The sequence below is a fragment of the Camelus ferus genome, chromosome 6 (assembly GCF_009834535.1).
Source record: "Camelus ferus isolate YT-003-E chromosome 6, BCGSAC_Cfer_1.0, whole genome shotgun sequence".
Classification (NCBI taxonomy): domain Eukaryota; kingdom Metazoa; phylum Chordata; class Mammalia; order Artiodactyla; family Camelidae; genus Camelus; species Camelus ferus.
Genome location: NC_045701.1, coordinates 28,173,586 through 28,199,257, shown reverse-complemented (window position 1 = coordinate 28,199,257; position 25,672 = coordinate 28,173,586). Strand labels below are relative to the sequence as shown.

The 25,672-nt window shown below is 41.7% G+C and overlaps 1 protein-coding gene across 2 annotated transcripts in view; it reads left to right on the top strand.

The window, feature by feature from the left end:
- The window catches only part of FMN1 (formin 1), a 397,658-nt gene that overhangs the window by 23,632 nt on the left and 348,354 nt on the right, over positions 1 to 25,672 (top strand). For both annotated transcript variants that reach the window (XM_032481561.1, XM_032481565.1), the window contains one exon: positions 12,235 to 14,226. In XM_032481561.1, coding sequence (XP_032337452.1) covers positions 12,366 to 14,226 — 1,861 coding nt within the window. In that variant the 5' untranslated portion in view covers positions 12,235 to 12,365. The remainder of the gene's footprint in view (positions 1 to 12,234; positions 14,227 to 25,672) is intronic.

The following is a 25,672-nucleotide window of genomic DNA, read 5'->3' as shown; positions in this document are numbered from 1 at the left end:
CTTAACCATCTTTTTCCAAAGAGCAGAGAAATAATCCTTAAGTAGAGGTATTAGAGGTCTCCTGCAAGTGTCCCATAACAGATTCATTCTCTCTCCCTGAAGTTTTAGGAAATGCAGTATTTTGTAACCTTGACATGGCAGACTTTTAAGACATTCAGTCTCGGATTCAATTTCCAATTCTTGTGACTTTAAGCAAGTTACTTAAGCTTACATGGTTCTCCTGGGTAAAATGGGAGAATTACTAGTACTCATCTTGTAGATCTATGAGAATTAAATGTGTGAGGCATAGAAGCACTTAGCTATGGCCTAGTCCTGGTTAAGAACTCGTGAAATGTTGGCTAATCTCATCTTTCTTCTCCTCCTCCCCTCCCTTCTTCCTCCTTCTCAACCGACTATGAATCTACCTATTTTGTTACCACACCTATTTTTAATTTTTCTGGGTTTTTACTGCCTGTCCTCAAATCATCCTCTTCCTATCTCTTCATTAGTCTACTAAGGAAAATGAGCTTGCCAGACAGCAGTGGTGATTCCAGCTGTCTTTGCTGAAGCAGACGTGAACAGTGGGTTTGAATGCAGTGCCGGATTACCCTGTCCCTTTCTTGGGAGATCCTTCTGTTTAAACATTGCTATATAGAGAGTTACTGGCATTGTGCAAAATTCATCTCAAAATAACTAACTCATGTGGCAGATTTTATGCAATGACTCTAGATTAAGATGAATATGGGCCTTCTTTGATTCTCATGATTGTGAAGCTTTAATACCAAAATCTCTTCTGCAACAAGAGCACAATACAAAAAGGAAGCAGATACAATTTATGAAACCATTGCCAAAAAATATAGTCCTTTGTAGAATTCTGAATATTTAATCAGATGTTGAACTCTTCTAAACAGCATATGTAGAACTCTTCTAAAGATCATATTTAAATGAGAAACCTTTACCAAGGATTGGCTTTGAGCCCACTTGCCTCATTATATATAGGACTACATTGCATTTAAAATTCTATCCAACAAAAAATTTTTATGGCATTTTGTTTCTTTAGTCATCGTCATCTTCTTTGTTTTTAATGGCTTTCAGCTGTAGTGGGGTCATAGAAAGAGCACCAAACTGGGAGTCCAGGAAGCTACATTTGAGTACCCCTTCTATTGCTAACTGGTGTGTGACCAGGGTCAAATCACTGTAAACTTTCTGGTCTCCTGTAGTCTCTCTGTGCGTAAGTGATGATGACAACACTTGTCACACCTGCCTCACAGAGTGATTGTATGTCTCAAATGGAAGTTCAAACCACATAGCTTCCCTTATGGAAGTTTTATAAAAATCTCATATAGTGATGTATGGAAATATTTGGGGCATTTTATAAAATTAAAACACATAATGTGAGACAATTAATTTTTTTTTTTTCCAACAGAGGGATTATAGAGTAAATGGGAGAGATGGCAGAGTAGCTTTATCTCTGAGAGTCCCCAGGTCCTCCTCTCCTTGAGGGCTATCCTCTGTGGCAGATCTTTAAACAAGATAGTGCCCTTAAAGCACCCTGCTGGGGACCTGACTCCTCTGTAAAATATAAAAGCCTATTTAAATCCCTTATTCTGTCTAATTGGAAAGTCATTGTTCAAGAGCAGCTTCCTTTATTTGGAAAGGCAAATTGGACTTAACGTATGCCATGGTGGTTCCTGATTTAGAGTTCTCATAAAAGCAAACTCCACAAAATGGGTTCGCATATTTATAAAGACACTCCTAAATTTTGAAAAGGAAGCTATCTTTGTCTTAACCAAGAATGGACCAAGCCCACTTTTATGGGATGCTGTACAGTCAAACATTGACCTTGGAACTTTAAGCATTCAATGGTAGGAATCTCATCTGTACAGATTATTTTTTAAAATCACAAGGAAGGGGTTTATTCCCCCAGTATACTCATGCATCTCCTGTAGATGATGATATAAACCAGATGGTGACATGAGCCCAGAGACTCAATATCTTATATTCTCATGGAGATCATGTGGTTAGCTAATATTTGTTTATCTTTATGTAGCGAAGCAGTGAAGAGGTAAAGGAGAAGTGAAGAAAGGATTCTCTGAAGTTGCTGAGAGAATCTTCAGTGCTCACACCCTGTAACATATCTGGGTATCTGAGTGGGTTGGTTTAGGGGTCAAAAAACAAACAAATGCAAAAAGGAGCCCTTTTTCTTATCCTTTGATAACCAGCTGTGACTTTGGCTAGAAATTTATTAACCAAAATAATTCTACTGACCAAAATTTGGCCCCTATTTAATTATTTTAGAGATTTACCAGTATGTTGTAATAAGGCCCAATTTGGAGCATTTATGATTTCATAGTCAAATCAGAGTTTTAAACATAGAAATTTTGCTTCTGCAGTATGGAATAGCTTAGTACTTTTCTTCTTGTGACATTGTAGGAATACAAAAAAAATCATAAAATTTTAAGACTCTTTAGGAAGAATGCAAAAATCATTGAGGTAATATGTGATCTCTCTGAATTTCACCACTTTCTATCTTATGATTGTCTTCTTTACTTAACCCTAGTCTTTGACCATGCAACAATCCTCCTTCTGGTCAAGGCTGACCTTCCTCATTTGTCCTTGAGCCCATGTCTTCTTCCTCTGGGGACATCCTTCATCTGCTATCCCATATTTTATACTATCTTTCAGTTTTATCATCAATATCTCCCTCTTCACTACTTCTTTCTTCTCAACTTAAAAACGTGCTTAGGTTTCCTTCATCTTACAAAACGGAACAAAAGTAACAGCAAAGACAAAGCCATGATACCTGCAGAGGTTTTTCCTCATTTCCTTCTCTTAATCATCAGCCTTTTTTCTTGATCTTTGCAATATATTTTGGTCTTCTATTACCTTGCTAAAATTACTATCTGAAACTCTGCTTGTTATCTCTCCTTCTAATTTGTTTCCTTTTCAGTCTCCTTGCAGAATTTGATGCTTTCCTGAGTTCCTCATTCTTGACTCTCTATCTAGTCTCTTTCTACTCCATTCTGTTCTGATGTTATTGCTAAGTTCGTCTTCCATAAGTTTAGTCCTAAACACATTACTCTCTTGATCAGGACCCATCAGTGGTTTCCTGTTTGTCTATGAAGTTAGCATTAATTTCTCACCAACCTGGATTCAGATCTTTTTACAACATGACACCATTTTATCTTATTTCTCCTGACACATATCTAAAAAACAAAGAGAGTAATTTTCCCCTAGTACACGTTAGCAAATTTCCCAGTTTTGTACAATGCTCCCTCTCTTGGAATTCCCTTTTCTTAATCTCTATACTTGTTGAAATCTTACCCTTCAGAGAGAGGCAATTTCAAATGCTTTTCCTGAAGTATTTTCTGATCCTGCAAATATGATGTGCTCTCTCCTTTCTTTGACCTTCTCTTGATTTTTTTGTTTCATGTCTATGGAATGGGTCTCTTTTTACTTTATATTATAGTAATTTAGTTATTACTCCTACACTCCTACTCCTACAGTGTTTAGATTCTTTGAAGAAAAATTCCTCCGGGGGAGCAGAGCTAGAAAGCTACTGCAGACCTACGTCTGTGTTTATATCTTCTATCTGAAGAACAGTAACACTGTACTCCACCCTAGGGTGGGTGGGAAGACAGACAGGCACTAACATGTCCAGAATCACACATGAGAAGCAGCATTCAAAGCTCCCTAGGCCTGAACAAGCAATGGGAGGGAGCAGTAACTGGTACCCAGAAGAAGGAACTGCAGCTGGAGGAGGGCTCCCTAAGAGGACTGTGGTCTTCATTAGTGGAGGACATACCCATTGCAAAACCATAGTCTAGGAGGAAGAGAGCCAGAGAATAAATATCCTGACCCACTTTCCATTTTGCTAGTATTTTTCCAATGGCTAAACCCAGTAGAAGCCAGAATGCAAAGAAGCTTGTTTCAGACCAAAAAAACAGCATCCTGGTGCTTAAGAGTGGTGTGCAGAAGGGTACAGCATGGATCTGAGTGGACAAATGGATAATTTCCAGTTAAATAATGGAAGTTATAGATAACTTCTCTTAGCAATATTGGGCTCAGATGGAGTCATAGAGCATGACTGTGCCAATGGCTGAGTAAGAAGAGCTTTGCATTGGCCTTTTAGGTCCAGAATCAATCAGGAAATCTACAGTCAGCAGAGCGAATGACTTCAGCTAATTCTTGGATCTTATTTTAGGCATTGATGAAATATGTTATGAGCATTGACTAGCATCTGCTAAAGGCAGTAATTTCCTATTATGATGAGACACAACAGATCTCTCCATTTTGGATGGAGTCAAATCATGTATTTGCTTACTGGAAAAAGAGTCAGGGAAGAAATCCGCACAGCAGGGTTGTCTTGGAGAGAATGTCAGCCTGGAGTTTGCAGGAGGAAATGAAAGACATGAAGGCTTCCCAGGAAGCAAAGTGCTTGTACACTGAGCACAGCCAGAGAAGGTCGCTTGGTAGACCAAATTAAGATGTATAATTCAGTGTGCGGCACCTGCAGAGCTACTGTTCAAGTCAAAGCACAGTGAGGCAATGCTGCTTGAAATAGTCCTGTGAACTCAGCATGAAATCGTATTTAACCCCACTCCATAGTGCTTTCCTTGTTATTTTGCTTTTTCTCTCCTAAGACTTAACAGTTCTTTTTCCTGTGGTTTCTCAGATGGAAAGTATGTGTGATGATTCAGCACTGCACCCTGGCTTGCGAATGGACTGCCACAGAGAAGGGTTTGCCCTTCTCTGAAGCCTTCCTTTGATGCAGCATACACTAGAGTGCTGAGGTTGAAGTTTGTTTACCCAGGGCAGACTCTTTTCTTCTTCAAAGACAAGGGGTTTTGTAGTTTCTTGATCATCTAATAGGTGTCACCAAATAGTATTTTGAGTTAGTGGATCAGAAACTTGGAGATTAAATTTTTCATTTCACAAAGGATGTGAAGTTTGAAGGAAGAATGTACATGAAGTGCATTTATCCGGATACAGACACTGGCAGGGATGCTAGACTGATGGCTGAACTCTGACCTTCAGTCTTTGGTTGACAGCAGATCTGGGAAGGACCATGGATAGTTATTACAGAGGCAGCACTATAAATTTTCACTGATGATAGTAGAGGATGTGCACAATGATTTTGATAAAAGTAATTTCAAACTGTGGAAGAGGATGGGGAAGTAAATTTGAAAAAATGTTTTTATTTCTTTGTAGTAATCTGTCTTAAATTTGAATGTCCAAAATTATAGCAAAGTTGATTCTAAAACTCATCCTAGGCCCAGAAAACATGAAATTATCTTTTCTTTTCCATAAGTTTCCTCTAAGATACACTGTGGTTGCCAAATTCAGGCAAGTTGGATTGACTTTGTGCCACTCATGTATCAAATCCTGTGTTCTTGTGCATTCAGAAGAGAAACTTGCTCTTTTCAACTGACCTACCTTATAATTAAACTATAATTCCCAATCCCTACCTTCCATTACAGATAAAGTCTTTTGCTTGAAATTTCTTGTTAAATGATAACAGCTTGAAGTAAGAGGTACTAGGAGTACCTTCTCTTATTTGTTTGTATGATCATTGAAAACTCAGAAATAACAAACACATGGCATGAACATTTGCACCTGGATTTCGACCCCCAGAATCTGGTAGAATAGCATTTTATCTTGGAAGCAGAGTAACCTCTGCAACTTTTTTTTTTTTTTTTTTTTTTTTGGTTTCAGAATTCTGAGAATGGGATGCTTTTTATTTACAATTCATAGGGACTAATTTTTGCCAATTATTCTGCCACAAACCACATAGCAATGTTGAGATCTACAACCCAAAAGTCACCTCTTTCCTCTTTTACACCCTGTGGTTTGATCCCAAGTTAAAATGGTCTTTATCATGGTATGACACCGTGGTTGTGACCTTCACTATTTTTACAGTATTTCTCTGCAAATGAAAATGTAGCTAAGAAAATTATGAAAGGAAAATGCATCAGGTCTTTAAGAAAGGGTGATGGATAAGCTGGGGCTAAGAATTTAAGGATATAACTGAATATGTGACTCCTGTTACTCTTAGGGAAGGGGGGAAGACAGCCTCGCTGGTATTATGGAAGCCCTCTGGTTTAATCTAACATTAGCTTCTGAGACGTGGGTTCTGGTCTCAGTTTAGCTACACTGATTGAAAGATTTCAGATCTAGGGTTTACAGACTTATAATAAAAGCATAATAAGAAGTTAGACTATGGAACTTTAATTTCTTTAGATACAAAATCTGGGGGAACTATCTTACTACCTATTTCATTCTAAGCCTTTTTTGACGTCTCTTTGCCCTCCATTCATTTCTTAAATATCTGTATTCCCAGAACTACACTCTGTAACCTTTGCTTTTCTCAGTCTGCTTGTTCTCTCTGAGTAACTGCATCCAAGCCAGTGACTTTAACTCCATATTGTATGCATTCTGATAATCTTTGTCTTTTAATGTTGTGTTTAGACCATCTACATTACATGTAATTATTGACATGTTTAGATTTAGGTTTACCAACTTTTTTGTTTGTTTTTATTTTCTGTTTGTTGCCCTTTTTTGTTCCTCTCTTTTATTTCCTTGTTCTTGTTTTATTTTTAGTTATTTGAACATTTTTAATTATTCCATTTTAATATACCAATTGTATTTTTGATTATATCTCTTTGTGAATATTTTTAGTGTTTTCTCTAGGGATTACAGTATACACACCTAACTCTTTACTGTGTACTTAGAATTAAATTAGTGTTTTAGTTTACCACTATATGGGTCCCTGTTACCCACTCTCTTTTATGTTGTAGTTATCTTGTGTATTCTATGTACACACATTGCAACCCCACTAAACAACATTTAATTTTTTGCTTTCAACTATCAAACATCTTTTAAAGAACTCATGAGAAGAACAATATTATATTTACACAGATGTTTACCATTTCTGTTACTTCCTTCATTCTTGATTCTGTACGTTTCTTTCTGGTATCATTTTTCTTATGTCTAAAGAGCTTCTTTTAGAGCAGATCTATTGGCAACTAATTCTCTTATTTTTCCCTCATTTGAGAACATCTTTATTTCACCTTCATTCTTGAGAATATTTTCACTGGATATAAAATCTGGGTTAATAGGTCTTTTTCTTTCCCCGGCACTTTGAAAATGTTCTACTTTGTTTTGGCCTCCATGGTTTCTGATGAGAAATCTTCATCACTTAAGTCATTTCTCTGTAAGTAACTCATCATTTTTCTCTGGCTACATTCAAGATTTTTTTTCTTTGTGTTTAGTTTCTAGCTGTTTGAGTATGTTGGCTTTGGGATAGACTGATTTGGGTATATTCTGCTTGGGGGCTCTGAGCTTCTTGAATCTGTAGGTTTATGTGTTTTACCAAATTTGGGAAGTTTTCAATCATTATCTTTTCAAATATATTTTCTGTACTGGGCTCTTTCTTTTCTCCTTCTAGGACTCCGGTGAGATAAATGTTAGTCTTTTTTTTTTTTATTCCATGGGTCCTCGAGGCTCTGATTACTTACCGTTTCAACTTTCTCTCTCTCTCTGTTGTTCAGATTGGGTAATTTCTATTGATCTATCTTCAGGTTTATAGACTCTTTCCTCTACATCTCCATTCTGCTATTGAGCTTATCCAATGGGCTTTTTAATTTCATTACTATATTTTTAAGTTCTAAAATTTCCATTTGACTCTCTCCTATACCTTTTGTTTCTTTGCTGAAAATTTCTCTTTCCACTCATTTCAAGAGTGTTAACTCTTACTTGTTGGAGCTTTTCTATTAAAGCTACTTAAGCCTTTGTCAGATAATTCAACATCTATGTCATCTCAGAGTTGGCATCTATTGATCAGTATTCTCATAGGAGTTGAGATTTTCCTGGTTCTTTTATGCTGAGTAGTTTGGTGTTACATCCTGAACATTTTGAATGTTATAAACTCTGAGTCTTGTTTTCCCTCTTGTCAGAAAGCCAACCTGGTTTAGTTCAGGCCAGAAGTTCTAATGAGCCTTCTGTTGGTTGTAGGGTTTTTTTTTTAGTATATATATATATATTTTTTTTTTAATTGAAGTATAGTCAGTTTACAGTGTTGTGTCAATGTGGTTATAATTTCAGTTCCATTTTCAGAGCTTTTGCAAAATTCTTTGGCTCTATCTCATGCATATGCTACCCAGTGGCCACTCTGGGAGGTCTGCCTCTTAGTCCTAAGGTCTGTCTGTCAGTTTGTTTTTCAGAGCCTTTTGATTGCTTCTTAGGATCAGGTCCACACATACACGACTTGGAGGTAAACTCAAGAGTTCATGAAAACCAGTTGGGTCACTTTCTAAGCTCCTCTTTTTCCACAATCTCTCCCATATTTTTCGGGCTCTCTGGGACTCTTCTTTCAGTCCTTTAGGCAGAAGGCTGAGACTTTATTTACCCACCTCTGCTGCAAACTTCCTGCAACTGTGCTAACATCTGGGGCCAAGCAGAGGCAAAACAAAGAGAGAAAAAGTGAACACGGCTTGCCCCACCATCTTGGGACTACAGCTCCTCTGATCAAAGCGGGACATTCTTCCCTCTTAGAGTTGGAGGTGCTGACAGCCTCCCACTGCTGCTGCTGTCATTGTTAGGAGATATTTTTCCTATTCCTGATTCTGAGCTAGAAGTTTTCCCCTAAGCCTTTCTCTGTTTGTTCTGATACTCATGTCCGTGTTTCAGGCCAGTTTGAGTCCAGGCTGTGAGGCTATTTGAGGGAAAAAATGGGCAGATTTAACTGCTTTACTGTTGGGTGACACTTCAAAGTCTGGTCTTCTTTACCAATTGGCTTGCTACTATTTTCTTTTCAGAGTACTCAGGAAATGGTTCCCATGCATTCTACCTAGGTTTTTAAGCTGTACTCAGCAGTAGAGACAAGATGAAGTGTGCTTAATTTATCTTACTTGAAACTGGAACTCCTTGTATATTACATGATTACTCCTAAATGTGTAACTCTAGTCTATGTCTCCTTCCAAAGCTCTACCCCATTGCATCTAGCAGTTTCCTGCACATGTGTACTTGAATATTACACTAATACCTCAAATGCAAAATTTCCAAAACTGAATTCGTCATTTTCTCCCAGAGCTTATTTCTCTTCTTGCATTTCCTATCTTTGTGAATGGCATCATAATCTACCCAATCACCTATATCTAAAATCATGGAAGTAAAGTTTTTTCTATTACACATATCCAGTTAATCACTGCATCTTATCAATTCTATCTTCTTAAATTGATTTTCTTTTCTCTATCCATATTACTACTGCCTAGGTTCTGGCTATTAACACTTCTTTCTGAAATACTGAAAGGGCCTTTTAGTGACCTATAACCGTAGTCTTATCCCCTATTGGTCTAGTCTCTGCTTTGTTTCTGGAGTGATTGTCCTAGAATACAAATCTAAATAAACAACATTCCTTGCTAGGATTCTTCAGTGATTCCCCATGGTTACTGGGATGTTCAAGTTCCTTAGCTTGTGTTCAGTACAGTCTCTTACCACACTTCTTGTTCCCAGTGTCCAGATCAGAGGAAATGTGGTCCCAAGAACATGGAGCAAATTCCTCTTTCTTTCTTTCTTTCTTTTTTTCTTATTTTTTCCTTCCTGTTCTGCCCTTCCTTGGCTTTAGACATGGGCATCAGAAGAAGCATTCTGTATTCAAGTTTCTGGGTGGAATAGGCAATAAAATGGAGTCTTTTTTCCCTTAACAGTAGCTTCACGCCTTGCATTGTGGCTTTATTGCTATGAAATCCAATCTCACAATTTCCTAAACCTTGACTTTAGTTTCCCAACCATGACTAACATACAGAGTATTAACTGTGACATTTTCTCCATGTGTATAATCAAGACATATGAAGACTAGGAGAAAAAAATATTTAACCCTATACTAGAGCATTATAGGTCTGTAATCTTCACAAAAGAAATGGCCTTCATATGAGTGCCTTCCCCTTTATTTTCTGTGTTAGAATCTTCATTGTGTTCTACTTGACAGGTACAGATGCAATGAATTTCTGGTGCCCTAGCCCTAGATTATATTGTTTAAGGGACAACCTTAGAGAGAAGTGTTTTGTCTGATCAGACTTGTTGAAACTAACTGATGAGTGGTAAAGTTAGCAAGGTGTGAGACATGGTTGAAGAAATTAAGTAAATAACACCAAGCTAGCAAAACAAAGGAACTCTTCTATTCAAATTTCTTGGAAAACTAGTTCATCAGTAGAAGGCATGAGATGAGGAGCCTCTTTACCTACAAAGCCATGGAGTGAGGCAGATCTGGCTTTCATACTTGCTGCTTCTGAGCCGTATGCCTTTAGACAAGATCCTTGATCTCTCTAAAGTTCAATCTCCATCTGTAAAAGAAAGATGTGTTTATTACATAAGATAGCAAAATTAAAGTGTACACATAAATATGTTCAATATATAAAAATTCCCTCTCTTAGGGAATAGGCTTTTAGAATAAGCACTCATACTTCCATTTGAAACTTTGGCATCAACTTTGTGCTGCTACTTTGAACAGATTATAAAAAACTTTAACTCTTCCCTTCTCTTGCATCACACACTTTTCCTAATCCAGGGAAACTGGGGAGGTAAGAAGAACTAGTGGAGAAGGATGCTCAAAGGCAAAACGAGGCCTCTCCCATCTTTCTGCAACTTAAAATAGCACTTCTGCAGCCTTGCTTCAGCTTTCTGACAGTTCCTAAGTTGAACTCTTGATGCTCAGAATCATGATGAATAGTGGATGTTGGCCGCTGTGCAATCGCTTTGATAACTGGTTGTTATAAAACCACGTCCAAAGTGAGTTATTGGATATATTCTGAGAGTTTATACTGGTAAGTATTAGGTATCTATAATGTGCACCTTTAGGAAAGGCCAGGAATGAACATTTTAGAAAAGTTTGAGAAATATGACTGTTGAATGAGAATAATCTGGAAGAAAATTATGAAAGAGGCAAGGCCTCTGCTGGCCTCCCATCTCTTCTGTGTTTCCTCTCTTCATGTCCTTCTAACCCTTTCTGTGAGTACCCTGAGTCCTCCTGGAACTTCTGGGTTGACCAGATGTTTGCATTTTTTTTCCCCTTTTTTACCTTCATTTAATCACTTTTATCTTCATTGGTCTTCTTTAAGGAGCCTCTATTAAAAAGCTCTTCCTCCTCTCTTCCTTCACTCAAAATATACTTTTATGTAACTTTTTGCTCTTTAGACCCAGTTAGAAAAGACCTGAGATATCGATGGTTAATACATAGTTATTGTTATACCCTTCCCAGGGAATTCCCAAGGCTTGGAAGTCTTGAAGTCTGGGCAATGCCTTTATATAAGACATGAAGTGTCATAATATAGAATTCTAAGCTCACGCTTGTGTGGAAGGTTGTCAGCCACAGAGACACCCCTGGGATACTTCAAATCACATGAGAGGCAGCTAGCTTCAATGCCTATGTGACATTTCAGCCAATTTGATGGTGAAGACGTTGAAAATCTTCACCAGTTCCAGCAGCGGCTTACAGATTTTTCCTTTTTTCTCTGCCTTTCCATTTGGCTTCAAATAGGCAAGAAGTAGGAAAACAAGCCGACAAAAAAAAAAAAAAAAAACAACTTAAGACTCCGGAGCTACTTCTTTAAATTTTAAAATTTTAATTTTTTACTTTTCGCTCTTTTGGCAAAATATATGAATTGTGTCCAGAAGAGACTCCAAATTTGTGGCCTGATATCTCCCCCACCACACACACACACACACACACACGCAAATACACAAACACACACTGCTTTAGGTTAAATAGATAATTCATCTCAAATCTTGGAAGGTGTTGCTTTGGAGAGTAAAAAGTCTTGACTCATTTTTGCAAAGTAGTCTTCCAAACATGAGTTATTAGCATGGCTCTGTTTTCTAAGGATCTCAAAGTCCCCTTTCCTGAGGTTTTCTGGGAGGTATGTTAGCTCTGTTTTATAGAAGAACCTAAAATGAAGCCTTGAAAGGCAACGGGATCTGCTCTAGGGTATATAATGAGTTCCTACATGGGGAAAATGGACTTTCGTCTTAGGGCTAAAATTAGAGCACGCTCCCATTCTCAGCTGTAGAAGAGCTTTGCTAGTCCAGGATAGGGTGGGAGTCAGGGAGAGGTGGCAGTCAGACTCCTGGCTGATGCCTTAAGCTGGTTGAGGTCAGCTGAAGAGGAAGGATAAGTCTGGGTTATACTCTGATTTATGTTGGGGTGTGATTTGTACCCTCAGTTAGACAAGCTGCTTTCTTCCCCTGTTCCTCTAACAGGCAGTCTCATTGCTGGAGATGACTGTCAGCTGCTTTCCCTGCGGAGCCACCATCACATGCCCCACTGCCGGAGCCTGGGAAGCTTGACCACAGACCAGCATCTCCGAGGCATGAATAATTAGGTAGGCATAATGGAAGGCACTCACTGCACCCTCCAATTGCGTAAGCCCATTACCGAACTCTGCTACATCAGCTTCTATCTTCCGAGGGGGGAAGTCAGAGGATTTTCATACAAGGGCACCGTAACCCTAGACAGATCCAATAAAGGGTATCATAACTGCTACCAAGTCAGGGAGGGGTCCGACGTCAGTATCCTCAGCCTGCAACTGAATGAACATCCAGGCGACATATTTTTCAAGCAGATTCCCACAAAAGACATCCTAAATGAGCTGTACAAACTCACAGCTGAAAGGGAGAGACTGCTGGCCAATCTGCTGGGCTCAGACCACATCCTGGGGATTACGACCGGGAACCAGAAGGAGAAGCTGCCGGGGCTGTCTGTGAGCCTGGCCCCCGAGGACGACTGCTTCCAGAGTGACGGCGACTGGCTCGGGGAGCCCTCCGTGGGCTGCCTCAATAAGCGGAGCTCCCACGGGAACAAAGAGGCTCAGAGGTTTGGCGGGAGGAAAGAGAGCTTGGAGGTGCTCTCTCACAGCTCCCCGCAGAAGTGGACGAGAAGAAAGGGGCCTGGGGGCCAGGAGTTGTCTCCTCAGATGGGGAAGGACCAGATCTGTTCCAGCAATGTCCTTCCTCTTTCTCGAACAAGGCCTCATCTTCAGCTCTTAGAGGAGAGAGGCAACTTGCTCCCAAGTGGGGCACCCACTTCTTCACTCCAGAGGAGCGAGAGCTACCTGCCAGAGGGCCCCAGCACACTGGATGCCGACCTTGGCTTGAGGAGCTTCAAGAAGGCTTCCAGAGATGCCGGGCTTGGAAGAGGAGGGCTGTCCCCTGACTGCAGCTCCACAAAGCCAGGAAATGATGGTGCCAGGGGGCCAAAGAGGGGTCTTCGCAGGCCGGCACATCTGCAGATGGGTTCATCTGGAAGTTGCAAGGAGCCTGAGAAGCATCCGGAAAGGAGAGAGAAGTCTGCTGAGAGGACTTGCAGGAAGAAGCCTGTTTCCAGAGTGGTGGCCAAGGTCCAGGATCTGTCTGCTCCAGTGCAACGAGTAGTTAAAACACATCCCAACAGTAAGAAAAGGATTGCCGTTTGCCCGGCAGCCCCAGCTGAGTTCATACCCAGTGCAGACTTGCTCAGTCTCCCTGGAGCTGAGGCTGGGGCTGCAGGTTCCAGGTTGGGGGGCAAGGAGCAGCGAGGGGCCAGGTCCTGGCAGCCATCTGCCCAAGAATGTCCCCCAGCTGGCACCAAGGGGGCCGTGAACAAGGTCCTCCTGAAGGTGATAGAGAGCGAGAAATTAGATGAAGCCACCGAGGGGAAAAGATTGGGCTTCCCCTGCAGCACGGCAGCCACCCACACCCTCCAAGAAACCGGCAACAGGAGGAGAGCTGGGCTGCTTCTGCGTGGCCACAAAACCTTGTTTCTGGATCTGCCCCATGGCATAGGCCCCGACTCCTTACCACCTGGAGGTGTTGAGAAGAGGCTGCCCGCCCCAGCCCTGGCAGCTCCCACCACGGCGCTTAATAATTCATCCTTTCCATCCAGTGCGCACAAACGGGTGTCACCTGTTCCCTCGCCTCTGTCTCCCAGGCTGTCCAGCCCTCAGCAGCATCACAGGATCCTCCGGCTGCCTTCACCACTGGGGGAGAGGGAAGCCACTCTTGATGACTCTCTGGGGAGGAAGAGTGGTGCTTTCTCTGAGTCCCCCTCTGCTGACACCTTGGAGCCACCGTCCTCTGCAAAGGTCACGGAGACCAAAGGAGCCAGCTCGACCTCCCTCAGAGCGGGCCAACCTCGGTTGGTGCCTGGGGAACCTCTGGATAAGACCTTGGGGCCCAGGAAGACCACAGCTCAGCCCCGGCACCGGTCACCTCCAGGTTAGTCCCTGTTTAAAATGCTTTACATGTGTTCTTGGGTGACCCACAAACCATCAATCCGCTTGTGCTGGTCAGAGACTGGCCAGTTAATGCTGAATTGGAACTCCTGGCCTGTCAGTCAACTCACCTTGTAACGGGACAACTGGAAGGGGTCTGGGAAGGGTATGAAGGAGTGTAGAGATGGGAGGATGCTATTGACTGCCGGGTTCAGGGTTGTAGTTGCTTCCTGATGTAGTACTCTATAAATGCCTTTTTTTCTTTTTCCTTTTGGAGTGTTCTAAAGCTGCCTCTGTGGTTGCTTAACACAGAAGTCTCAAAGGAAACAGGATGGGGCAAAGAGAAGGAGCAACTTGTGGCTGCCTTTGATGCTAATTGGCCCCTTGACCTAAATTCTGCTGTTTGTGCTGCTGGGGTATCTTGGATTTGTTGGGATTCTATGAGCCGCAGAGCAAAACATGCTGTGTCTCTGCTCATCTGTCTGTTGTTAGAGGGTTTTGGTTTTGGTTTTGGCTTTCTCAGTTATCACTTTTAGAAGCATCATTATTGTATGCCAAAACCTTTTTTTTTTTTAACCAGAAAAAACTGGGCTCAGATTTTCTTTTTTGTTCTTAATGCTGTTTTGTTTTTTTTTTTAAATTTCCCAAACAAGCACGAAGTGATGTTTATTCTGAAGTTATGTTTTATTTATGGGTTTATACTGTGACTGATATAATGTCATGTCTTATGCAAAAGATGCTAAAGAGCTAATTTGGCTTGTATGTTTAATGTGATTTCAAATTTTACATGGAAGTAATTTTGGCAGTTTTACAAATGGGATCAAAAAAGACAGCGTATAAGAAGTGCCTCCCCGGTATTCACTACATTTTCGCGCCCGGTGCGGCCAGATGCTCAGGGTCTTGTACGCCACTGTGTAGATGATAGGTTCTCTTTCAGTGGTCCTTTCACAGCACACGGTCAATGCTTTGTCTAGGCTCGTAATATGATGTATCGTCTCCAAAGGTTAGAGAGAGCTTCATATGTAATTTTTGAGATTAAAAATATCTGTCTAGGAAAGAGGAATTTCAAAAGCTTCTGTTCATTTTGAACTCTTGACATCTTATAAATTTCTCTAAATCGTTGATCCAGAAGGTGGTTCTTTAAAAATGTGGTGAATGCTTTTCATTTTGTGTTGGTAATATATTGATGTTGGTTTGATGAGATTTGCTGCTTTCCTAATAAAACCAAACTGCTTCCCCAGGAAAGTCATAGAATTGTAGATTTTGTATCATATATCATAGAACCGTACTGATGAAAATCGTTTCTCCCTGTGAATACTGGGGCCTTGGAAACACTTGGAAAGAAAGCTCTCTGCAATTAATAGATAGAGACTTCTGGAGGCGTGGGCCTGCAGGAGCTGCCTCAACTCCAGAGGCTCTTTTTAGAAACAACACCAAATCTTAGGATTGGGTGTACTGCTCCTCCAGGAACTGTGCATTAAATACATTGAGCTTTAGTCAATCTCTTTTTGCCTGATTTAGGATTATCTTTTTATTTTGTAGTCCTTTTTCTATTAAAAAAAAAAGGTATTATGAAAGCTTTGTTGTAGATATCTGGGTCAAGGCAGGCACACTGAGGACATTCAGTTCTATGATCATTGATCTTGAACCTCACTGAGGGGTGAGTTTAACGGATGGTCAGCCTTTCCCGTGACCTCTCCCTGCGATTGCTGAGAACAATTTCCTTTACTTTGTCCCCAGCCTTCCACTGGGAGCGTCGTAGTGCTTTCAGGAGCTAGTCATTAGAATCACGTGGATTCCTTGGCAGAGAGACCGCCTGTGCTTCTAACATTGTAAAAGAACGCATCGGAAAGGGGGGAAATAGGAGCAGGAGAGTCGTTTTTTTTCTGGCATGGATAACTTCTCTTTTGCTGGGACCTTCCTCCAGGACATCCAGATGTTATCTCTTAGCATCAACCCTCTTTGAAATGCATGTTGGGAGGGAGTCCTCCAGACAGTATCTTTGATCCGTATCCTGTGTCCTTGTTTCCCCTCAACCTCCCTTTTCTGTGTCCATGAGTCCTCATCATATTCTGGATCCTTCAATGACTTCCTGCCTCTGGTGGGTCCACACAGGGAGAATTTTCCTACTTTCAGCTGCCGCCTCCTTTCACTTCATTTCTCCTCCCACCACATCCCAGCAGAGGCCTCCGATAGTCCCCAGCGACCCAGACGTGGGGTGGACCATTCGTGTACCATCACCCAGCAGTAGCCCTTTATCTGAATCCAACTCCCACCTTTTTCCCACGGTAGCTATTAACCAGGTTGAGTTGACGGTCCGTGGACACGTATTTCCTGTGGAAATAACATCCAGGTATTTTATTGGAGTGATGTGATTTAAGATTATTGAAAGCGCTCATTAACTGCTCAAGTAAGAGATTAAGTCTGGCAAAAGTAATCAGATCCGTTTCCAGTTGGAAGACTCTTGAGTGCTGTGGGCAAGTAGGAATTCCCAGGAAAGAGTGAAATCCGCTTCTCCTTTCTCACAGGAAAGCAGTGAAAGCCAGCATTACCACCCACACAGGAAATAGCACAAAGGTCCCCCAGAGGCTGCTGGTCCACCTCCTGTTGGCTTTGCAATTTTCTTTTAACTCTTCAATCCATGGTCCATGCAGAGGCATTTCTTGTCTGGTGGTGACATGACCAAGCAGAGAAGATGCTAACAATGGTTGGTGGCCAGATTTGTCTTCTCATGGTCCTCCCTACCCTCCCACCTTGGAACTGGTTTTATAGTATTTTATTTGGGGATGGAAACTGCTGTGGAATGTTGCCAAGCCTTGGTGGAATGCGATATTTTCTCAAGCCTGAGGGACTCTACTTGTGCTAACCTGCATAGCGGTGTCCTTGGGGCTGAGATTCCCTTCTGTTTTTCAGGGCTTCTTTTAGCTTTGATCTGAAATCGACCCTTTTAATGCCAGAAGAATCACGCGGAACTTGGCTCTCTATAGTCAGGAAAATGCCCAGTGGGTCAGTGTGCTCCTCAGCAATCTCATGATCTTTCTCCTTTGAAGTTACGGAGGTAGTGACTGAAGCACATGCCCCAGGCAGAGTTCTTTGTGATGCTGGGAATCATTTGATCGGCACTTGTGCCCTTCGCAAGCTGTAGTTACTGTCAGCTGATAAAGGACTGAGAGGCATACTTGTAATAGAGTTTATTATATCGAATGTTACCGTCAAAGCTTTGATTTCTCTTTGGGTATGTATTATGGGAAGGAGATATTAATTCTCCCTATATTAATATTGAGATTTGATACAATCCCAGTAAAATTTTAAAGAAGCTCCAGAACATTAATGATTATATCCAGCCATTTAAGATTATGACAGAAAGTATGTAGGACGTAGAAATGATCTGTAATTCATGTTAAGGGAGACAATAAGGTTCAAAAATTACGTATATAATAGTGTACTCTTATGAAACAGACACAGGACTTAAATTGACAGGAAATACATTGCTACAAACTTTTGAGAAAGTAAGGGAATTGTAATTGAAACTACATGTAACTTCGACCTAGCAACCCTATGTTAGGAATTTAGGTCACACGAATAGATGCACAAGAAAGGATATGTGCGTAAGGTGGCTTACTGCAGCGACGTGTATAGTGGCCAAAGCCTCTGCAAAAAAATAAATAAATAAATAAAACTGAGTGTCCATCAGTAGAGAAATGGCCACATAAATTATAGTATTTGATACTCTGTAATATTATGAGGCTATTTAAAGGATTGAACTAGATCTCTATCCAGCAAGTTGCCAAATAATGTAAAACATGCTCTGTGTTTCTAAGGACAGCAAGTACCACCACTCTCCACGTATGAGGATATATGTTTAGCATGGGTTAGAATATCGTGGGGACAGGTGTAGAAAAAGGCCAGGCTGTTCACATTCTTTATCTTGGGGCAAGGCAAGGTGAAGGTGGGGGGTGAGGGGAAGGACCCAGAAGCACTGGGGAAGAGCGTTTACTTCTTTTCTGTACATATTTTTACACTGTTTCACTGGTTGTAGTGATTGTGTCACTTTGATGATTTTTTAAAGAGTGATTTAACAATTTCTTAAAGAAAAAAACCAAATACACCACCTACAGTGGCTGTGGGTGGGGTGCGTGTAGGATTATAACTAAGCAGTGCTCTTCTGTGTCTTCCCCACGTCCTTAAATGAAGCAAGAAGCTCCACGGTGAGACTTGAGCATCGTTACACAGGGAAACGCAGATTGCTGGAGAGCTGTGAAAGCAGCGCCCACGAGGAACTAGTCGGAGAAGCAGAATTAGATGAGGATGGAGCAGTATCCATAAACACAGAGAAGAAGGCAGTTCAGAAAGGCTCCTGGGTTAGACAGGGTCCGACAGGGAACAGACACCCCAGGCCTGAAGGAGCAAGGGAAGCAGTGGTCACTGGGACCCAGACAGGGGAGCTTGAAGGAGAGGACCACATGGGAGGAATGCTGGCTGGTCGTTGAGACCCTTAGCAGGGAAGAGGCTGTGGGAACAATTCCGGGGCCTCACTCTCCTCGAGTCTTCTGCCTGGGAACTGCCTCTAACTGAACCAACCAGAAGGCAAAGTGTAAGGGAGCGGGTGGATGTCTACAAGGTCAGCCTTCCGGGGCCCAAGGAAGAATGGAGCAGGGTCAGAGGAGATTTGGAGGGGCATGGGAGACAAGCTGATGTAGGTAGGCTGCACTATGAAGACCAAGAAGTGAAGAGAGTGGAATTTTAAAAGAACAAAAGGTTAAGAAAGAATGTGTGTGCGCGCGCGCAGGTGTATGTTTTTATATAGGACAGTGATTATCTTGGTAATAAATAATGATTGCAGTGTTTCATCTCTTTGTCATATGACCTTTCTACCACTACATTTAATTTGGTTGACTGTTTCTTTTATTGTGAAAAGTACTAACTGGAGGAAGTGAAAGAAAGAATTGGAAGATCTTGTGATACAGTTTCCAGCCTGCGGATTCAGAAAATATTTTCTAGTCTTTAAAAACAAAGCTCTTATATTTAACAGAGATTGATAGCACATTGTACTCAGTTGCTTTTTGTGAAAAGCATGAAAAGAATTTTAAAATATCGTCCCCAATTATTTCAAATTAAGAAGAGCTAATTAGCATATGAAATATGAAATAGATTTTCTAGAAATGAACAGTTTGTGTTTGGAGGTCAGTTTCCATATAAAATAGATGATGAGTGTTTCTCTCATTCAAATTCTGTTTTCCAAAAGGGAATGTTTCAGAGGCCAGGGCCATGGCCACAATCTGTTGTTTTAAAATCCCAAGCCAGTTCTATATATGTGAATTTTTTCCCAGATTGACGTCTAGTTGTGCTTTGAGGATAGCACCTTCTATGGAGTTGTTTTTCACTTGGCTGTTTTCTATATTTGGATTCAGAGCACGAGATTTAAAGCAGGAGTGGCAGTCTGTGGCCCTAGGCCATTATACATCTATCTAAAATGATTCTAAAGACATAGAAATCGCAGAATTAACACTGCACCTAAAAGTTATGCCTTCTGAAAAATCTTAAAAGAGCAAACTCTTTTATAAATAAACAGATATTAAATTTTGAAGAAAAATGTATCACATCTTTTTTTTTTTTTAACATAACTCAGCCATTCTGCCTCATAGTATCACTGGGCATAAAAAAGACAAACTTTTAAGATTGTAATTGGATTACAAGAATTTTATCATATTGATAAAGCAGAGTACTGAATGTTTAGGATGTACGTTTTATTTCATTTCTCATGGGCTTCCCTGGAAGAGGGTGCTTATTGAAAATAATGAACACAACTCAGGGGCTACTCTCTGCCTCTTGATAGCTTTTATTGGGTACATGACTGTTCCAGCCTGTCTTACTGCATCCGCTGACCATGTACCGGGAAAGTAACTTCTGTTAGATGGTTCTGAAATGGGAATAAAGCCATATTTAAGTCACTTCCATGGCCTCTGGGCTGTGATATTAGGCCACACCATCCCCCTGGAGTTCCTGTGTGTGCCCTGGCACCTCAGCCTCCTGCCATGGCAAGTGCTGGGAGCTCTCCACTCTCCTAGGAAGGCCTGGGAGTTTTTCCAGTCACATTGTTCCAGGACATTGGACCAGATGCTTTCTGTATGGCCCAGAGCCTTCCAGCACAGAACTCGAAGCTAGGTTCAGAAGTGAGATTCAGATGTGTCTAGGATGTGGAAAGACTCATGGGGTCCTTGAAGGCTCTTGAACCATAGGGAGGAACAATGGATCATAAGAGGGGAAGCATTATGAGACAACAAGTCGGGGCCAAAAGTGTGTGCACAGACATTTCCTCATCCTCCTAAGGAGGCCCTTACACTCCAGGGAGAAGGGGCTTTAGTGTGAAGGGAAGGAAGAACTTTGTCATCAGAAGCCCAACAGCTTTGCAGTGTGGAAGTTCGATTCAAGAGACCAGAAGCTTTCTTGCTGGCCAGAGGGAGGGCAGAGCTCCAGCCCTAGTGGTCTCCAAGAGGTTATTAGCTACCCAAGGGCAGCAGCGGGACAGAGCAGGCCCCCAGCACAGAAGCCTTGTGGGACTCCTGGAGGGCACAACTGGGGAGGAAGAGCCTGAGAAAAGACTGGACTTCACGCCAGGCAAGTGAGGGAGGGCTTCAGACACGGAGGCGCAGATTTTCATGATTCGTATAACACAATTTTATTCACTCTAGGGCCATGAGTTGGATCATCCAGATGTCCCATGTTTTAACGAAAATATAATGATGTGGGTTTTTTGTTTGTTTGAAACCTAAGTTAAAGTTTTGAGGTTGAGTTTTGCATTTGGAGGGAGAGCCCTCAAATAATTGCAGTCTTCTGAGTTCTCTGAACGTCTTTGCAATCATTACCTTGAACTCTTTATCAGGCAGACTGCCTATCTTCACTCCCCTTTGTTCTTCTAGGGTTTTATCTTATTCCTTCATTGGGAACATATTCCTCCTTCACTTCATTTTACCTAATTTCCTGTTTTTATTTCTATGTATTTGGTAGGTTGATTCTGTTTCCTGATCTTGGAGAAGTGGCCTTTTGTAGGAGACATCCTGTGTGTCCCAGCAGCTCACTCCCTTGGTCACCGGAGCTGTGTGATCCAGCAGTGCCCTCTACGTGGATTATGTGGATCCTTCTGATGTGGTGGGGTGACTGCTGTGGGTGGTCTGGTAGGCGAGTGTGATCCCCAGTTTGGTTGGTTGTCAGGTCCTGCCTTGTACGGAGGCTGCTGCTGCTACTGGGTGACAAGGCCAGGTCATGAGGCAGCTGGCTGCTGAGCCCTGGGGAGAGGGCAGGTCCCAGGGCCAGTACTGGCCCACTGATGGGCAGAGCCAGTTCTGGGGTGGGTGGTTGTAAGGCTAGGGCTCCTGGATCTACTGTCAGTCTGCTGATGGGTGGGGCCCGTTCCTGACATGGCTGGCTGTGGTGTCTGTGGTGTCCCAAAGCTGATGTTAGCCCACTGGTTAGTGGGGCTGGATCCCTGGGTGGCTGGCTGAAGGATCCAAGGAATCTCAGAGCTGGTGTTGGCCGGCCTGTGGGTGAGGCCAAGGCATGGGGGGTCCTAGGGCTATTGCCTGCTCACTGATGGGTGGAACTGGGTCCCGTGGTCTCTGGTTACAGGGTCTTGAGGGTCTTGAGGCTGGTGTTGGCCTGTGAGTGGTTGGGGCCAGATCCCAGGACCACTGACTGAAGTGCCCAAGGTGTCCCAGAGCTGGTGTTGGCCTGCTGGTGTGCAGGGATTGGCTCCAGGGTAGTGTGTGGGGCCAGGCCCTGGGTCCTCTGGTGGGTATATGGCCAGGTCCAGGGGTGGCTGTGAGCTCAGAGGGTCTTAAGACAGCAGGCCTGCTGGTAGGTGGGGCTGTGCCTCTGCCCAGTTAGTTGCTTGGCCTGAAACATCTCAGTGTTGGTGCCAACAGGCTTGTGGGCAGGGTCAGATCTCAGAGATAATAAGCTAGAGGGAAGATTACAAGATGGTGCTTGCTAGCACCAGTATCCTCATGGCAGAACAAGCTCTCAAAAAAACTGCTGCCAGTGTCTCTGTCCCCAGGGTGAGCTCCGGTTGTCCCCCAACTTGCCAGAAGACTCTCCAAGATCAGCAGATGGTTCTGACCCAGGCTCCTTTCAAATTGCTGCTTCTGCTCTGGGTCCTGGAGCATGTGGATTTTGTGGGCGCCCTTTAAGAGTAGAGTCTCTATTTCCCACAGCCTTCTGGCTCTTCCCAAAGCAAGCCCCACTGGCCTTTAAACCAAACATTCTGAGAGTTAATCTTTCCGGTGCAGGACCCCCAGGCTTGGGAACCCAGTATGGAGCTCAGACCCCTGGATCTTTGGACAGAACCTCTGCAATTGTGATTTTCCTCCCATTTGTGTGCCGCCCACGGTGGGGTGTGGGTTTTCACTATGTGAAATCTTTGCCCCTCATACCCACCTCGTTGTGGCTCCTTTTTATCTTTAGTTGTAGAAGATCTTTTCTACTAGTCTTATGGTCTTTCTCATCAATACATGCTCTGTAAGTAAATAGCTGTAATTTCAGAGTGCCTGTGGGAGGAGGTTAGGTCAGGGTCTTCCTACTCCACCATCTTGGCCACGCCTCCAGTCTCTTATTGTTTTATGTAGATTAATTTTGGATTTTCGACCTAATTTGTAAAAAAAAGTTGAAGGTGATGATGATATATCATACTTCTGATACACTCCCCAGAGCATTGCTTCAAACTGGTCCACTTAGTAGCTTTTGAATTTAATCGAGGGAGTTTTAGTTTTAAATTAAAGTAACTAACAAAGAAATTGGAATTGCACTTCCAAAACGAATGCCATTTCAACATGAAATTGTAAATTAAAGAATGATACAGCAAAAGGAAAGAAAAATAAAAGTTCCCTTTTTTCCTATCCATCTTTCTGAACCACCTGAAGTCATACCTTCCTCTAAAAAGCTTTTTCAGTTTCTGCAACTAATAGTAATCTCATCCCTCCTGATTTCCTTATCATACTTTGGTCAAGATGATAAGTTTTGCACCTTGATTATTTGCATCTTATGTTAGAACATATTTTTCATAATATTCTTTCATTGTTTTGTGTATCAGTCTTGAGTTCCCATCAAGATTTTGAATGTGGGACCCTATCTTATACTTTGGATGGAAGATACGCAGTTCCTTAAATGGCATGTCACAAGGCAGTCAATATGTATTGGTTTAAATAAATGTTTATGGTTCTTGACTTTAAATTAAAAACAACCCTCCAATTTACAAATGACAAGGCAGTGACTGTGAGTGACTAATTGCCCTAAGATGAGTTAAAGAGATTGGTTGGAAATTCCTTAAGCTGGCATGCCGTGTTGCACAGCAGAATGAAGTGGGCTTGTCCCCGCCATTCCTTTGATGTCTCATCTTTATTTGGAACCTGTTTCTGCTGATGATAGAACACATCAGACTTAAAATAGATGTTTCCTCATTTTAATTTTTAAAAGGCCTCCTCAAAGACAGGAATGGTGTCACATTCATCATTATTTCCCCAGAATCAAGTTCAGTAAATGACATGGCTTGTATTCAATGAATGTTTTTAATAAATGGGTGGATGAAAGATAAGAAAATTTGGCCTGCAAACTGGTAACAGGGGCAAAAATTTCCCATGTAGCCTACATTAAACAAAACGAAACTGCTTTCATGCCCTGTTTTGTGATTATTATCACAGAATAACTTTAAAACTATTCATCTCTACATAGGTTTAGGAATCTGAACATGCTCACAGAGGATGAGAATGAAATTAAATGAAAGCCAGGTGTTTCTGTGAACAAATAGACTGTTCTCTTAATTGGAATAACTTTACAACATGATCAACTTTACCAGAACAGACCTTTTTTAAATTTTAAATGAGACTTGACTTTATTGTCAAAGCCAGTCACTAAGGGGTAGTCAAGTGATCCAACTGGAAATGGAAGCCAGAGGTGTCTCACTGTTTCACGTATCTGTGGTCACAGATTAACCATGTTTCATTGTGCATGATCAAAGGCTAGCACATTTGCACCAAGATGCGCTTTATGACCCAACACGTTGATGAACTGGAAGGCTAGGCAGGTACATATAGTTCTTCTAGGCTGTAATTCAGATGGTCCCACGAGGCCCACCTGCTGGGTGCCGGATGCCCGCTGTTGAGGTTGCTTTCAAGCTTCAAACAGGGAAAGCATTGTTGCTAGAATAGTTGTATATAATACAAATATAAATTGAGGCCATGTGATTGAATTCCAAAAGCTGTGCACAAAACTCAAAGTTATGTTAATTTGCCCATAAGTAGTCTCCTGTTGTTACTGGGCAGAGCAGGATCCTTAAAGAATGCTTTATGGAACAGGGTTCCAAGAGCGGAAGCAGAAGTGGAAAGGAATGGGCAGACCTAGGTAATGGCATGAGAATTAGGGACCCTGAACCAGTGGGCAGTGTGGTAACACCAGGGACCTTCATGACATCAGCAGAATTCCCTTGCCTTTGTCATATAACTTAACTGAATCATGGAAGTGATTGCCAACATCTTCACAGGCTCTGTCCTCACTCAGGGGAGGGGACTGTGCTGGGCATGTCCCCCAGAAGACGGAAATATAGGAGAGCATTTTATTTTATTTTATTTTTATTGAAGTTCAGTTGATTTATAGTGTTGTGTTCATTTCTGGTGTACAGCATAGTGATGTATATATATAGTCCATTTCATATTCTTTTTCATTACAGGCTATTACAAGATATTGAATATAGTTGCCTGTGCTGTACAGTAGGATCTTGTTTACATATTTTTATATAGTAGTTTGTATCTGCAAATCTCAGACTCCCAATTTATCCCTCCCCACCCACTTCCCCCCTGGTTAACTGTAAGTTTGTTTTCTATGTCTGTGAGTCTGTTTCTGTTTTGTAAATAAATTAATTTGTCTCATTTTTTAAGATCCACATATGACTGATATATGGTATTTTTCTTTCTCTTTCTGGCTTACATCACTTAGAATGACAATCTCCAGGTCCATCCATGTTGCTGCAAATGGCATTATTTTATCATTTTTTATAGCTGAGTAGTATTCCATTGTGTATACCACAGCTTTTTTATCCAGTCATCTGTCGATGGACATTTAGGTTGCTTCCATATCTTGGCTGTTGTAAATAATGTGGCTATGAACATTGGGGTGCATGTATCTTTTTGAATTAGTTTCCTCCAGATATATGCCCAGGAGTGGGATTGCTGGATCATATGGTAAGTCTATTTTTAACTTTTTAAGGAATCTAGGAAACTTTTAGAATTCTGCCTATCACAGTATTCTTCCATTATCTACGAGTTTCCTTTCCCATACTGGTCTTGTCTTCTGCTTCCACTGTCAAAACCCTGTCCCTACAACTCTCCCTAATGTAACTTAATCTATCTTCATAATAGACTGTTCTCATTTCCAGGTCATACTAACCATGGTATATTTGTTTA